Genomic DNA, 16,771 nt, shown 5'->3' on the forward strand with positions numbered 1-16,771 from the left:
GTTACTTGAGGGGGAAAAAAATGAGTCTGTGAAATACTCTTCTATGATTAGAATAATAATGTTGTAACTTCAGAAAGATGAAACTATTTCTCTCACTTTTGGAGGAAAAGATAGTGCATGTCAGATCTCAAATACAGTTATAATAAAACCTTTATAAAAGAGAGACTTTTCTGAATCTTATGTCTTTGCCTATCTGACAGGGAAAAATTAAAACACAGCAATTGCATGTGAAAGATTTCAGGTGGCTTTCTTTTTGTAATGAGCTATGATCCATCATGCCAAGAGCTTGGTTCATTTGTGTGGATACGTTTTTCAGTGACCTCAAAATTGTTATGACTTAGGTGATATGCTCCTGACATCATTTTTCCCACTCATGGGTTTGAGGCCCTTCTGCAGCTTGTTCTGTAAAATAGCAAGTTTCCTCTGTACCCCCTCCCAGAAGTCAGGAATTCCAGAATCCAGGAGTTGAATATCACTAAGACTGCTGCCTCCTGCTGTGGAAGGCAAGTTGCCTTTGAGATGTCTGAAGAGTTGGAAGATATGGGTGAGCCTATCACATTTAACCCACAGTGACGGGTGATTGGCAGCATAACAGCTGAGCAACAGCCATTTGGCCAGGAGTTCAAACCCCAACATGAAGAGCCATAGCAGGATCATGGCTTGATTTGCTGTGGCCATGCAGTCTGAATCACCAAACACAGAGGCAGAGGCAGAGGTGACAGCTGGTAGCCATTCTCGTCAATAAAGTTGTGATGGGTGAGATATATAAGCAACCACAGCCTGCTAATTTCATAGACTTTGAGCCAAGTGCTTAGTGTCAAAACCAGCTATGGTCAGTGATGCAAATGTTTTGTGAAGTGTCCCTCGTTGACAGCAAGGCTCTTCCCCCAGACTCCTCCTAGTGGGTTAGCAGCAATTGCATCCTGCTGTCCAGAAACAATCCAGTTTGGGGAGAAGGAGGCTTTACCCCTTTTTTTTTTTTTAATTTGGTAAATTTTTAAAAGTCATATTTATTGAGGTATAATTTACATATAGTGAAACTCAGTTTGATAAAATTGGATGATCAGATATAGTCAGGTAACCCCTAACACAATCAATAAAAAGACATTTCCAAAGAGTTCGCTCAAGCCCTTGCTGTCGTCCATCCCTTCCGCACCCCCAGCTTCTGGTGACCACTACTGGTTTTCCTGTCCCTGTAATTTTATGTTTTCTAAACTACCATGTAATGAAGCCATGTAGTATGTAGATATTTGAATCTGACTTCTCTCACTTAGCCTAATGCTTTGGAAATTCATCAGTGTTGCTCCATAATCAGCAGTTTGTTCTTTTTCATTGCTGAGCAGAATTCTGGTCTGCAGATGTGCCACAATTATGTCCATTTGCCAACTAAAGGACATTTGTTTCCAGTTCCTGTGATGATGAGTAAAGCTACCATATACATTCAGAGCTTTGTCTTTTTAAGAAAAATGTAGAGGAAAGTAAATAACTTTGTTTTATAAGAAGCCAGAATGATACTGGAGGTAGGAGTTGCTTCCTTCTTGACTAACCAATAGAAATACTTATTTTTATAACATCTTATACTTTTTGCACAGCAATTTACAATCCATACATTCACACAAAGGACTTTCAGTCTCCTTATTCCTATAATATCATAGTAACGCTGAGAAGGAGGTTAGAGATTTTACCTCATTGTACAGACTGTGGCTAAGAAACCTCCCTGCAACTCAGACTGCATAACTCCTGATCTCCTGTCCTTCCCTCAAAATGTATTTTGAACATCCTGTCATTCAGAACACTCTGCTGAATGCTTTTTGGGTAGTCACATAAACTACATAAAAATACTGAATTTTTTTCCTTCAAAAGATGGAAAGACGGATGCTCTACATCATATATCATCAGGAAAATAAAATTAAGACATCAATGAGATACCATTGTTCACCTACTGGAATAGCCAAAATCTGGAACACTAGCAGCACCAAATGCTGGTGAGAATGTGGGGCAATCCGAACTCTCACTGCTGGTGAGAGTGCAAACTGATGCGGTTACTTTGGAAGAGAATGTGGCAATTTCTTATAAAACTAAACATACTCTTACTATGTAATCCAGCAGTCATTCTCCTTAGTATTTACCCAAAGGAGCTGAAAATTTATGTCCACACAAAAACCTGTACAGGAATATTTGTTTAAGACAACTTTATTTATAATTACCAAGTCTTGGAAGCAACAAAGATGTCCTTCTGTAGGTAAATGGATAAACCATGACACATCCACACAATGGAATAGTCTTCAGTGCTAAAAAGAAGTGAGTGATCAAGCCACTAAAGACATGAAGCTGGAGAAGGAAATGGCAACCCACTCCAGTATTCTTGCCTGGAGAATTCCATGGACAGAGGAGCCTGATGGGCTACATCCCATGGGGTGACTAACACGCAAGGACGTGAAGGAATCTCAAATGCATTTTACTAAGTGAAAGAAGCCAATCTGAAAAGAATATATACTGTGTGATCCCAACTATATGACATTCTGGAGAAGGCAAAACTGTGGAGACAGTAAAAAGATCAATAGTGGTCAAGGGGTGAGGAGCTGTGAGGAAGGACAAATAGGCAGAACACAGAGGATTTGTAGGGCCACTGAAAATACTCTGTATGGTACCATAATGATGGGTATGTGTCATTATAACGTCCAAACTCATAAAATGTATAGCCTCAAGAGCGAACTGTAATGTAAACTATGGATCTGGGGTAAGTGTGATGTGTCAGTGTGGGTTCATCAGTTGTAACAAATGTACAGTTGATGAGGGATGTTGATAATTGGGGAGGCTGAGTGTGTGTGGGGGCAAAGGGTATATGGGACATCTGTGTGCCTTCCCTTCATTTTGCTGTAAACCTAAAATTGCTCTGAAAATATAGACTTTTGAACAAGGGCGGGGGACAGTCTCAGATGAAACCTGGCCTACCACAGGCTTGAAAGGATTACTAAGCCAGGTCCAACTAACCCAGTCACAAGGAGCGAGTGATCTGTGAAGCGTCCCTGCCTCAGTCCTTTTTGGAAGCAAGCAGGGCATAAATTATAAGAAGTGAATCCACGGCTAAGGCTTCTGGGAGTCAGGAGACAGGAGAGCCACTGTCGCTAGATGCCTGAAGGGAAGAGGAATTCCTCAGTGATGCTCCAGGACAGGCAGGAAGCTCATCTCCAGGGGAGAGGAAGGCCTTCCTCCTTATCCTCCAAGTTAGAGAAAACGGTTACCAGACGAGACTTTCTTTGAACTCTGTCAAAGTTTGATTAATTTGAAATAAAGTAGTGGAGAATCAGAGTGGAAAATGCTCATAGGCCTAAAATTACTAAATTTGTTTTGTGTGGTAGAGGCGGAGGCCAGGCTTTGTGATACAGCTGTAGGAAAAAAAAAAAGTGTCAATGAGATTCTGTCTTTTAAGAAAAGAATTCGACTTTGGGCTGCTTTTGGTGGCATTTGCTTGTTGGATCTCCCACAAGTTGGCCTCTTTAAATTCTAGTAAAATGGCTACTGACCAGCTATAACTCCAGCCAGAAACCGCATGGGCTTCTTGTTCCACTGGCCAGCAGTAGTGAGGAGGGGAAGCCTGGGTCTCTGCGTCTCATCTGTAAGCACCCTCTGTGCCAGGTCCATGGTGAGGACAGGAAAGCTCACCAGGCAAAGATCACCGGCCAGGAGACCTACCCAGACAGTGTCCCTGCTGGAAGCAGTGCCTGGGTCTGTCCTCTAGGTGGGTCATCAAACACCAGGCAATGCCAGAGCTGCCTCCTGCAGCAGCTGAGCTGTGGGACTGTAAAAGGCCCAGGCACATGAATGAAATAAAGTCTGAATTTTTGTTTCCATTTCTAAGACAGTGGGGGTTAATGATTTTTAAATGTTTAAATAAATGGGCTACACCCTGTAATATTTAGGAATTCAGACTTCAGGGGAAAACTGCATGAGTTTGAATCCTGACTCTGCCAGCCTCCAGCTGTGTGTGATTTTCTTGGGAAAACCATTTAAGCTCCCTCTGCCTCAGTCTCCTTAGTTGTAAAATGGGAATGATAGTGGTCTCTACCTTTGAGAGTTCCTATAGGAGTAAATGAATTAATTTTTGTAAAGAGCTTAGGACAATAGGCAGCCATTCCCTTCTCCAGGGGATCTTCCCAACCCAGGGACTGAACCCAGGTCTCCCGCATTGCAGGAGGATTCTTTATCATCTGAACCACTAGGGAAGCCCAAGCATACTGGAGTGGTTAGCCTATCCCTTCTCCAGGGGATCTTCTAGACCCAGGGATCGAACCCAGGTCTCCCGAGAGAGAGTGTGTCCTAACATGGCCTTAACATGTCCTGTGTCTTAACATGGCCATCTTATAAGGATACTGATGATCGGGTTTAAGACCCACCTTAATCCAACAGGACCTTATTTTAAACCAATTATATATGCATACACTCTATTTCCAAAGAAGATTACATTCTAAGGTGCAGGGTAAACATCTCTTTGTATGCTCAATCTCTGTGTCAGAATGCAAACTCCGTGAGGACAGGGACTCTGTGCCTGCTTAAGTGTGGTCTAAGGCAGCCTGCATTACTTGTCACAGAATACTTATGGGGCTGCCTGCAAGCAATGGAGAGACATGGTGCCACCAGGAGGGCCATGCTTGAGGGAGGAGAACCATCCAGGAGGAGGGAGAGAGATAGGATAGAAAGAAACACATCTCAGGAAATAAGGAGAAAGTTCCCAAATATTCTAGTATGGTATGTCTAGAAGCACTTCTGGCAGAATTAGAAATAGCCTGAGTCAGGAAGCAGTGCAAGACTAGAGCAAACAGCCTCTGGATCACAGGCCAGGGAGGAAGGAGACAGCACAGAGTTAGGGTTGAAACCTCAGGGAGGGGCCTGCTGTGGAGAGGAGGGCCCCACTGGCAGGACAGTTGCTTCTAAAGCCAAGGGGTCTAGTTGGAAAGAACCTGGCTTCTCCAGATACCATAGGTGGTCTGAGATGTAGGAACATTTTCAACCCATTGTGACCTTGAGGGTCATGGAGCATGGAAGAAGACTTTGGAAAGCCAGGAACATCCCTGCAGCACTTTCCCACCCAAGCCATTAGTGGTCTTGGTAGAGAAGTCTTTAGATGTTTATCACTGTGAAGTAAGCTGGTTCAGTTCAGTTCAGTTGCTCAGTTGTGTCCAACTCTTTGCGACCCCATGAACTGCAGCACGCCAGGCCTCCCTGTCCATCACCAACTTCTGGAGTCAACCCAAACCCATGTCCATCGAGTCGGTGATGCCATCCAACCATCTCATCCTCTGTCGTCCCCTTCTCCTCCTACCCTCAATCTTTCCCAGCATCAGGGTCTTTTCCAATGAGCCAGCTCTTCGCATCAGGTGGCCAAAGTATTGGAGTTTCAGCTTCAACATCAGTCCTTCCAATGAACAACCAAGACTGATCTCCTTTAGGACTGATCTCCTTTAGGATGGACTGGTTGGATCTCCTTGCAGTAAGTTAACTGTAGTTACTGAAGTAAGCTAACTGGACTATGAAAAACTGCACTGGTGATGTTCTTCCACTAAAGAGCGTGTAGTCTGTCTTTTCCATGACAGCATAATTGACCATGGACCCACAAAGGTCAGAGGCCTGCCCCAGGGTCGACATGCAGAGAGACAGAGGAGGCCTCATCCCTCTTTCTCCTCAGGTGGTGCCGCTGAAAGGTAATGGGAAGGCTGTCCAGTTGTCACACCTGGAACCCCCACCTGGTGCACTCATGACCTCAGTCACCCAACTCCCTATTTGACCACTGCAATCAATGAGACAGGTTACCCAACCTACCCCATATCACCAAGCTGGTAGACAGCCCGGCCAGGAGAGTTACTAAGTCTCCTGTTCCCTCACAACCACACTGTTAACTCTTCAAAATAAGCTCCAAATCCATGGCTGAGATTCATCACCTCAGAGTCTCAAACCATAAGAAAAATGTGGATTTCCCTAGCCATGCTGTATTCCCCACTTTGGTAATTCATCCAGGTGGAGGGCATAACCTTGAGAAAATGTTGTTGTTTCATACCACAGGGTGCCCTTCAGACCAAAGGAGTGATCCATAGCCCACCATCACAGGGGGTCCCAGGGGAACTGTGCAGGTTCAGTTCTCCAGTGAACCTGGTGACCACAAAGGTGAGGTCATTAGAAGTTTGAGATGGGTGTCCTATATTTATGGACATTCCAGAGAAGATTCCAGAGCTGGAAATGATCACCTGATGTGATCCCTCTGTCTGGCACAATTTTTTTTTTCTACAGGTGACAGCTGATTAAGTTCAGGGGCAGCCTTGCAGGGGAGCCCCTTATCTCTGGGGCTCAACCCCTCTGCAGCTGCCCGGGTGCCCAGTTACCTGTTCACTGGGGAAGATGGGCTAGTGGCAGCTCTCCTTGCCAACTGCCTCCCTTCAGTCCCTCCTCTTGGAGCAGACACTGACATGTTTCTATCTTGTTTACCTTAAGACCTCATGAAAGTTTAGCTTCTCAGGAATATCTTTCTATGATCCTGACACTGCTACACTGATCACATTCATAGGGGAAAGGAACACTGTGGACAAGAAGTTAAAACTTGAGTATCTAGTCTAAGCCTTCCATTAATTACCATCATTGTATAATGAGAGAATTGGACTAGATCAATGGTTTTCAAACATTTAAAAGATATTAGAATCCTCCATTTTTTCTGTTTGAAGGTCCCTGAACTTCTGCTTGAAGAAGCAGCTATGATTTTAAAAATATGACCTTTAATGCTGATGCTCACATGTATGAAATGTGAGGCTGAGTTGCCCTGGATCTCACCATTGAGCTTGGAGGTACAGTGTAACTCCAGGCCTAGCAGTGAGGCCTGGGTGCTTCCAGCTTCTTTGGAATCTGCAACCCAGCCTAGGTTTCAAGAAAACGCACAACTGAAGCCTCACCTCAGGGCAAGGAGGTTAGGGAGAGGGAAAACAGAGAAGAGGGGGAGCCCCAGGAGCAGCAGTGTTTGTTGAACTTGAGGAGGCTTTGAGATGAGACAGGAAGACACTTCAATTCCAAAAGAAGGCTGTCTAGATGTTACAGACCTACGGTCTAGATCCGTTCTACCTAGCAGATGTCAGAAATAGGAGGTCTTCCTGTTGTAATCAACACACAGGTATGGTTTATTTGACCAGACCAACTTTTTTTTTTGAACAAAAAATATTGAACCCAAATGTTTTCAAATTGGGTGACATCCTCTGCTGTTGCTGCTGCTGTTAAGTCGCTCAGTCGTGTCCGACTCTGTGCAACCCCATGGACTGCAGCCCACCAGGCTCCTCCCCCATGGGATTTTCCAGGCAAGAGCACCGGAGTGGGTTGCCATTGCCTTCTCCTGTAGATCCTCTGGTTCTCCACAAACCTCATTTGTATTACCTGAGTGACCCCAAAGACTTTTAATTTGCAACACCTGCTACGTTGTTTTCTTTTTTTTTTTTTCCTGATGATCAAATGCTCTTTCATTCTATTTCAAAGTGTGAAGAATTGCCTCAGTTCTTCTGGGAAATATGAATAGCTCTGGAGTTCAGTCTGACTCTGGAAGGCTTTGACTTCTCCAGAGAAGTCCCTCCCAGTATCTCTTTATTTCATTTAACCAGAACACTTCAGGATGCTTCCCTGGAGACAGGAGACCCCTGTCTGGAGGAGCCTCTGTTGTCACACCTGCACATACCTCAAGTCTGATATTTTGTGAACGTTCCTGCTATTGAAATGCATTATTTAGTTTTCTCAGCCATGTCACTGGTTTAATTCCTTTAGCCTGATCTGTTCACTTAGAATCAGTCACTCTATTTTATGCTATTCTTTTTCTCCATATTTCCATTTCTCCAGTCTCCTTGTTTAACAATTAATTTTCCAGAGAGATGCTGAATTATCCCAACTGTCACTGGAGATACTTAAAAGTATTTGACAGGGACTTCCCTGGTGGTCCAGTGGCTAAGACTCTGCGCTCCCAATGCAGGGGGCCCAGGTTCAACCCCTGGTCAGGGAACTAGATCCTGCATGCAACTAAAACCCTGTGCAGCCAAATAAATATTTTTAAAAGTATTTGACAATTTAAGATTTTTCTTTGAATTCAGTGGTTCGATAATCTTTTTAAATTCATTTAAAAAACTTTAAAAGTTGAGGTATAACTGACCTACAACATTATATTTGTGTCAGGTGTACAACATTTCTGACTTAAATTTATCTCTTTGACTCCAATCCTTGTCGCTGCTCTTCTGACAAAGCTAGGGGACAGAGGAGAAGACTTCGTGTAAACTTTAATAAGACTATTCTGTATCTTTCTATTTGGCTTTTAAACTTCAAATAACTCTCAAAAATCAATATTTAATGACTGAAGTGCAAGTGAATAAGAAGCATGAATGAGTTTTCCCTTTAATTACACGATCAGAAATTCTATGGGTTTTTATTGGAAACCTGGGCAGAGTACCTGGGGGCGTTTGCTAAGTGTCAGATGAAGGTGTCACTGCCTCCTCTCTTTCTGGTGATGGACACAGCACCTTCATAAGGAGAGCCCAAACCAAATGGGGTAATGGTCTTCCTCGCTTTACTTGTGCTTCTTCCTCTCTGGACTGCTATTAAACTGCTATTTCTCATTTTCATACTGAGGATCTCAAAATAGATGCAGACAGCAACAACATCAACCTTCTATGTGGACAAGACCATCTGGACTTTGATCAGTGAGTGATAGCCCTTGGTGCTGCTGAATTGGGCCAGAGAACAAGATTAAAAATTATTTACGTTGATTTTCCATCTTAGTAAGGAAATAGATATTCTTGTCCCTAAAGTGAGTTTCTCTTTTTTTCTTTTCATATCATTTCTCACTTTTATATTGCTTCTCATGGTATTACAAGTGAGCTTGGGTCAAACAACATTTTTAAATCTCCAGGAGAGGGAAGCCTGCCTGGTCCCCTAACCAGAGGAGTTCATGAATCAAGAGAAGGCAGGGAAGGGAGTACAGGGAATTGGTTCATGAAATTCTAAAAGGCTGCAGCTATTTTTCTTGATTTCTGCTTCCCACTTCTTTTAATAATGTTGTTTCACGGTTTGGTCATAATGTGTGTTTGCATGTGAGTGTATGTATATAATAATAAAAATGTAATAATGTTCCATATAAAATTTTCTTTTTATCCTTTTGGTGTTTATAGCAATAGTAATAACAACAGATGGTCTTATCTACCACTGATAGTGAAAAAAACCACATTTCTGCTACACAGAGATAAATATGCCTAAGGAACCAAACGAATAATGTAAAATCAGAGCATACTCTTCACAGAAGAGACAAAACAAAAACAGTTGATTTCCGTATTTCTTTTGATGCATTCCATTTTTCTCATGTTATATTTTCCATCATTATAACAGAAACCTTCAATATTTTATGCACCTTCCACACTATGTCACAATTGAAAAATGTGTAGATTATCTTTATTGGTTGTATTTTAGTTTGGCTCTTTCTAGATCATCTAAAATAAGGAGAGTAAATAGGTAAATAGTCTCCCTCCAACCTTAATGGATTGGTGGTAACGATGTGGAACTATGGTTCTCAACCCTGGCCACACCTTAAAATTATCTAGGGAGCTTTTTAAAAATGATGCCAACCCCACAGCAGACCAGTTTCAGAATCTTTGGGAGTTGGGTTCGGGAATATTTAAAATCTTCCTGGGTGATTCTAATGTACAGTCAAGATTAAGAATTGTTGATCTGGAGCAGTGTCTTCCAGACCTCAACATAGATCCTGATTACCTCAAGGGCTTGTTAAAAACACAGATTGCCAGCCTCCACCCCCAGACTTTCTGATTTATTTAGGTCAGGGTGAGGCCCAAGAATTTTATTTTCTAACAAGTTTTTAGGTGATGTTGATGCTTTCTGTGATATATTTTCGATTAGCTGTGATAATGTGGGGCCCACACCTTGAGAACCACTGACATGAAACATTGTGTTAGAAAGGAACTTGAAGCCAAATGAAAGTTCAAGAGAAGAAGGCAATGGTTAGTTAGTCACAGCTGCCCTGGTCATAAAAGGAGGAATTGTACTTGTCACTCCCACTCTTGAGCAACTTGTCAGTGAGCTGTCCTCAGTCACAGTACAGAGCTGAGTTCCTCCTGAAATGAATCCCTGGTTGTAGTAATCCTACCCACATTGTCTCAGATGGTAGAGGATCTGCCCGCAGTGCAGGAGACTTGGGTTTAGTCCCTGGGTTGGGAAGATCCCCTGGAGAGGAGAATGGATACCCACTTCAGTACTCTTGCCTGGAGAATCCCATGGACGGAGGAGCCTGGCGGGCTGCAGTCCACGGGGTCGCAGAGTCGGACACGGCTGAGCGACTTCACTTTCACTTACTTACACACGTTGTGACGGCATTTCTTGACCACCGTCCGCATCCACGGGCCGCTCTGCCCAGCCCAGCCAAGACTGGAAGCGGGACTCCTAAGACTGCCTAGCACCACCCCACTCCAGCTCATGTGCTCTGCTGCTCACCAACTTCCTCACCTTGGGGCCTCCAACCTGTCTACTGTCTATTGTCATAGACAGGTGGCTTGTTTTCCTACAAGATGAGTTATTCTATCCAGTTTGCCAGCTGGGACTGAGGACAAAGCAAGGCCTGTCATCATGGAACAAGTCAGTTTTGATAATGTGTCCTAGACAAAGGTTGCAGAAAGTCAGGGAGCAGCACGAGGACAGGCAGCGAGGTGCTGTAGAGAGAATAGATGGCTACTGAAATCAAACCCTGCCTACCTCTGAATTTATCCTCAGTCTCTAAGCACTTGTTGGTTTTCTCTTAGTTCTGAGGAGCTCTGGCGATCATAAAAGCATCCCACAAGCAGAATCCAGCAATGGCCATGCAGAGACTTCAAGCACCTCTCCTGTCACTGAGAAAAACTGGTGAGTCTTATCTGTAAGATTTTATTCCAACAGACAATGAAAGAAAAGTATTTCTTACACTGTGTTATTCTGGTGAGTTGGAGAGAGTGGAGCCAAAAAGTGTTGCCCACCACATTCCCCCATGTCAGAAGTCATTACTCCGTGGGCAAAAGTCTTTGATCTACAGGGCAATCTGGTTACAACCCTCCTGTGGGTTCTCCTCATAGTGAAACCTGTACTTGGCCTCAGAAGGTTAAAACAGTGGTTCTCAACTCAAGGCACTTTTGCCCCCTCCCACTCTCCTTCTGAGGACATGTTTGGTTGTCACAACTCTTCACAGAGGGTTTGTGTGAAGGATGTCTAGTGGATCGAGGCCAGGGACGCTGCTGTCCAGTCTACAGTGCACAAGACAGCTACCGCCCCACCAAAGAACTGACTATCCTAAAAGGACAAAAAACTGTGGACTTAAGCTAACGCAAAAAGTGTATATCATATTCATTAAAAGTTTACTCCAGGATTTTGAGGAAATAAGCAGGCCATTAGAAAATTCATTGCATCTTTTTGGAAAAAGAGGTGGTCTTAATTTGTAACTTCTAAAAATAATTCTTAATTTTTTGAGACATCTTATTAATATTTTGAAACTTGACAAATTAAATCCTCAGTACTTCTCTAGCAGTCTCAAATTGCTTGAGCTGCTTTTAAAGTAGTTTGTGGCTGTCTCTCAGTAACCACAGGGAATGGTTCCAGGAGCCCCCACAGATACCAAACTTTGCTGTTGCTCAAGTCCTTTACATATAGAATGTTGTGGTACAGTTTGCCCTCCACATCCATGGGTTTCACAACCACAAATTCAACCAACCTTGGATTTGCACAAAACCCATAGAAATGGAGGGCAGATTGTACTTAATAGTCAGAATAGCTCTTGTACGGGTACTTGATGAAATATTACAGGCCTATATCTCATATTAGAGATACTCTCATATTTTGAACAAAGTTCAAAATTTCTTTCAGCGGAAAGACCACTGAACTTGGTAGGTGGAAGACTTGGGTTCTGATCCTAAAGCTAGCATTTTCCAGCCCTGTGATCTTGGGCAAGTCAATGAATATAGTTTGGGAAATGGCACCAGCCCTAGCCTGACTCCCATCAACCTCCACTGATGACCAGCTTTACTCAGAATATCAGGGCTGTGCTGGGAGCAATGTCCACTTCCCTTCCCTCCACCTTAGAATTGCTCCTTCTATTCAACTGTCCATTCTTCCTTTGTTCACCCAGGTGAGCTCTCCCTGGCTCACCTCTGTGATGTTCCTGCTCTCCAGGCCCTGCCACCACCAGGCAGACCAGCCCTGGCTTTCCCATCTTTCTCCCTCTGCTGCCTCGTCCCCATTTGCTGATTCCTCTCCCCATCTAACAAAAGTCTTCCCTTGGCCCTGTCCCTCCCTCTTCTTACTTTTACACCTCAGACTCCCTCAGACTGACAGCCAGCTCGGTTGCCTCATTCCCTCACCAATCTCTCCCTCTCTAAACCCGAAGTCATCGTGCCCTCACCACATCCCTCAAACAGTCCTTGGGAAGCTTAGCTCCCAGTTAAGAGAGCCTTGGATTCATCAGGTTGTGCAACACTCGCGCCATGGACCATGCTTTCCATGAGTTGCACTCGTCCATGGTTTCTGCAGCACCGTGGTCTTCAGCTCCATTCTCCCAGGTGTCCTCCATCCTCATCCTGCTCCTCTGCCACCCACCTTGAAATACAGGCAGTGCTCCGAGTCCTTGACTCTCTTCTTTCTTCACTTCTCCCTGGGTGATAGCCTGTCTCACTAGTGTAGTCTGGTACCAACTCTCAGCTGAGACAGCATGATTCCCAGGTCTCTGTTCTCAGCTCCACCCTACTACACCCATCTCCTGCTGCCCGTGGATTCCTGATCCACACACCAGAGCCTCAACAGAAAAGCCCACCAAAGGACCTCCAGCAGCTCATCAGACCTCGCCACTTCCGTGAGTGCTACACACATTCTCCTGTGACCTGGTCTTCAAACCTAGTGCTCGTTTTTGTTCCCTACATCTCACTTAACCCCACCTCCAATCACTTTCTTAGCATCCTTCCCTGGCCCAGACCGAACATTATCTCTCTCTCCACTCTCTCCTCTTTACAGATCAGCTTTCATTTCTAACACCTGGTCAATTGTCTTAAAGCAGATTCTGACTTCTCAAAGAACTTTAGTGGCTTCCTGTTTTAGACCAAAAGAGGTTCAGACTCCTCAGTCTGCTTTTGCAAGCCTCTCTATCTCACTCGTTTGTCCTCTAGACTCAGCTCCCGCGCGACCCTATATGCACCTTCTGGCTTCCTGGAGTCAGACTTCACATTGTTCCTACCAGTGCATCCCCTTCTGTTCTCTCTGCCCTCTCCTTTCAGTTCAGCTCTCACCTATTTCATCAAGATACAGCATCGTATCTCTCGTCTCTACAGAGTCCTTCAGTTCAGTTCAGTTCAGTTCAGTCGCTCAGTCCTATCTGACTCTTTGTGACCCCATGAATCAGCACGCCAGGCCTCCCTGTCCATCACCAACTCCCAGAGTTCACTCAAACTCATGTCCATCGAATTGGTGATGCCATCCAGCCATCTTATTCTCTGTCATCCCCGTCTCCTCCCGCCCCCAATCCTTCCCAGCATCAGACTCTTTTCCAGTGAGTATTAATTCTCTTTAACACTCCTTGAACCATCATGGTACATTTATGACTGCACTACTCAAAGGGCTGGTTCATAAGAAAATGAGGTTGTGTCCGAATGTACATCAAGCTTTCTTCAAGGAAGTCTTGCTCCCCCTCCCCCATGTACAGTCTCAGCCAAACGAAACAAGATACTTGGGAACTGATTGAACTGATCTGTACTCTGACACAAACTCCTTAGGGCACTGTGAGTGGCAACACTGACAGACTGGCCCTCGGACCACTTTGGCATATTTCTCTCTGCGGCTCTCCATGTTTTGTCTGGTGTTGTGGTTGACCGTGGGCCAGCAGCTCAGCTTCTCAAGGGCAAGGGCCAAATTTCCCTTCTTCCTTTTTCTAGTACATGCAATGGGTCTCAATAAATTTGTCAGGCTGACTTCCAAGACCACTCTTCAGAACTCATATTTTTCTGAAAGGAATGTTCTCCCTCCTCAATCTTTAAGTGGTGGTGGCAACAACAGGATTCAGAATAATTCATCAGACAGCGTTTCAGGTCATCCATGCCCTAGGGGAGGTGGGAGCCCATGTTTCTCCCTGTGTTTGATGTTCACCTCAATGCCCTGTGCAGCAGCCCAGGGATCGAAAGGAAGGAAGTCTTGAGGGGTCAGGCGCGGCATAATGAGAAGGGAGCTGGGTCATGCCCGTGGTGACTCTCCCAGCAGCAAGTTACAAAACTCAGCAGATTCAAGGACCCCTCAGGGTAACAGGTCCGAAGAGAGACATTCCAGTGCTGGGCTGGCCACTCAGATATGTGGACACAGACTCCTTCCATTACTTTGTCCCGCTATCCCAGCACATCAGCACTTAGAGGCACAAGGTAGCTGAAGCAGCATGCTGAGGATCCTTGTTCACATGGCATTGTCCAAAGAAGGAAGGAAGAGATGGATGGAGAAGGCCTATCCTCAGGAGTCTCTCCCTGTTGGGCATGAAGGAGACCTTTCCCAGAAGTCCCCAGGATACTCCTCTCACATCTTATCAGATGAAATTTGCAGAGGTGGCTCTGCAGGGGAGAGGAGTCCAGCAAGGGAAGCTGGAAAGGTGACCATTTTCAGCTTCTGCAGAAGAAAGTAAGCAGAGAATAAAGGGGGTTAGAGAAGCAACACATAAAGTGTTCTAGAAGAATCCTAAAGCGGTAGTGACGGAACAGATAGGTACAGGGAATGATGGAGGGAAGGCAAAATCAGAAGGAAGAGTTTATAAGGAAGACCCAGACATGACAAGAAACACTGTGAGGCTAGAATGACAAGGACGTATGAGGACACTGTTCTGATTCACCCAACGTTTATGGCAGTGACGAGTCTTCCTCACGGTTATCTCACGGAATGCACACACCAGTCTTTTGGATGATGTTCTGTATCAGTCCGCTGAACACAGGGACGGCTAGTCAATTAGCTCCCAAATGCTGGACTGGAGCCCACTACTGGGTTGGAGGCATCAGATTTACCTACTCCTGCCCCAGTTGGCTAGCATGGGGTTCCCTCACTGTCACAGAGAATAAATGGCAGGTCTAGGGTTTGAGTCTGGATTTTCTATCTCTAACAATAATAGTAACAACTGATATTTGATATTCATTAACACCTGTATGCAGGTCAGGAAGCAACAGTCAGAACTGGACATGGAACAACAGACTGGTTCCAAATAGGAAAAGGAGTACATCAAGGTTGTATATTGTCACCTTGCTTATTTAACTTATATGCAGAGTACATCATGAGGAACACTGGGCTGGAAGAAGCACAAGCTGGAATCAAGATTGCTGGGAGAAATATCAATAACCTCAGATATGCAGATGACACCACCCTTAAGGCAGAAAGTGAAGAGGAACTCAAAAGCCTCTTGATGAAAGTGAAAGAGAAGAGTGAAAAGGTTGGCTTGAAGCTCAACATTCAGAAAACAAAGATCATGGCATCTGGTCCCATCACTTCATGGCAAATAGATGGAAAAACAGTGGAAACAGTGTCAGACTTTTTTTTTTTTGGGCTCCAAAATCACTGCAGATGCTGATTGCAGCCATGAAATTAAAAGACGCTTGCTCCTTGGAAGGAAAGTTATGACCAGCCTTGATAGTATATTAAAAAGCAGAGACATTACTTTGCCAACCAAGGTCCGTCTAGTCAAGGCAATGGTTTTTCCCGTGGTCATGTATGGATGTGAGAGTTGGACTGTGAAGAAAGCTGATCGCCGAAGAATCGATGCTTTTGAACTGTGGTGTTGGAGAAGACTCTTGAGAGTCCCTTATACTGCAAGGAGATCCAACCAGTCCATTCTAAAGGAGATCAATCCTGGATGTTCATTGGAGGGGACTGATGCTAAAGCTGAAACTGCAATACTTTGGCCACCTCATGCGACGAGTTGACTCACTGGAAAAGACTCTGATGCTGGGAAAAGTTGGGGGCAGGAGGAGAAGGGGATGACAGAGAATGAGATGGCTGGATGGCATCACCGACTCCGTGGACATGAGTTTGCGTGAACTCCGGGAGTTGGTGATGGACAGGGAGGCCTGGCGTGCTGTGATTCATGGGGTCGCGGAGAGTCGGACACGACTGAGCGACTGAACTGAACTGAACTGAACAACTTCCTAGGCATTGTGTTAAGGATTTTGCATGAATGATTCTTTTAATCCTCATAATAATCCTGTGGGAGAGGTGCATATTACATAATTTCTGACATTTAGAGAGTACAAGGAACTTGCTGCTGGGGTTACCTAGTCAGTAAAGTGACAGAGTCAAGATTTGAACACAGCTCTAACTCCAGAGCCCATTTTTTTAGCCAGTACATTCTGTTGCCTCTCCAGGCTCCAAATGCCTAGCCCAGGGGTATTTTTATTCTATGTTCTCTATGCTGTCATTGCAACAAATCTTGAATCACAACTAGCTAAGTAGTAACAAACTGATGGCAACAAACTCTCAACTTGTAATTGGTTCATAAGAAAATGAGGTTGTGTCCGAATGTACATCAAGCTTTCTACATTCTAGCTCTGAACCTTGGGGCAAAGCTTCTGGCCTCATGGGGAAGGTGTTACCATGGGTACATGTTGGAGCGGGGCTCACTTGGCTAAGGAGAAAGAAACCTCATGTTGTAAGTCCAAGTCAGTTGGCCTGATGCTTCTCTGCTCCACTTCCTGTGTAAGCCTGTAACTGTGTACAGTGAATG

The 16,771-nt window shown here is 44.6% G+C and overlaps 1 protein-coding gene and 1 non-coding gene across 2 annotated transcripts in view; both read left to right on the forward strand.

Moving 5' to 3' along the window:
• Positions 1–16,771, forward strand: part of LOC129538349 (myosin-IIIb) — a 134,104-nt gene that overhangs the window by 93,615 nt on the left and 23,718 nt on the right. The window contains exon 9 of the mRNA XM_055398473.2: positions 10,818–10,917. Coding sequence (XP_055254448.2) covers positions 10,818–10,917 — 100 coding nt within the window. The remainder of the gene's footprint in view (positions 1–10,817; positions 10,918–16,771) is intronic.
• On the forward strand, positions 7,951–8,023 carry TRNAG-CCC (transfer RNA glycine (anticodon CCC)). Its single transcript has one exon. It is a non-coding gene; the product is annotated as a tRNA-Gly (tRNA).

The sequence above is a fragment of the Moschus berezovskii genome, chromosome 2 (assembly GCF_049115385.1).
Source record: "Moschus berezovskii isolate FMDL1 chromosome 2, NW_MosBer_1.0, whole genome shotgun sequence".
Lineage (NCBI taxonomy): Eukaryota > Metazoa > Chordata > Mammalia > Artiodactyla > Moschidae > Moschus > Moschus berezovskii.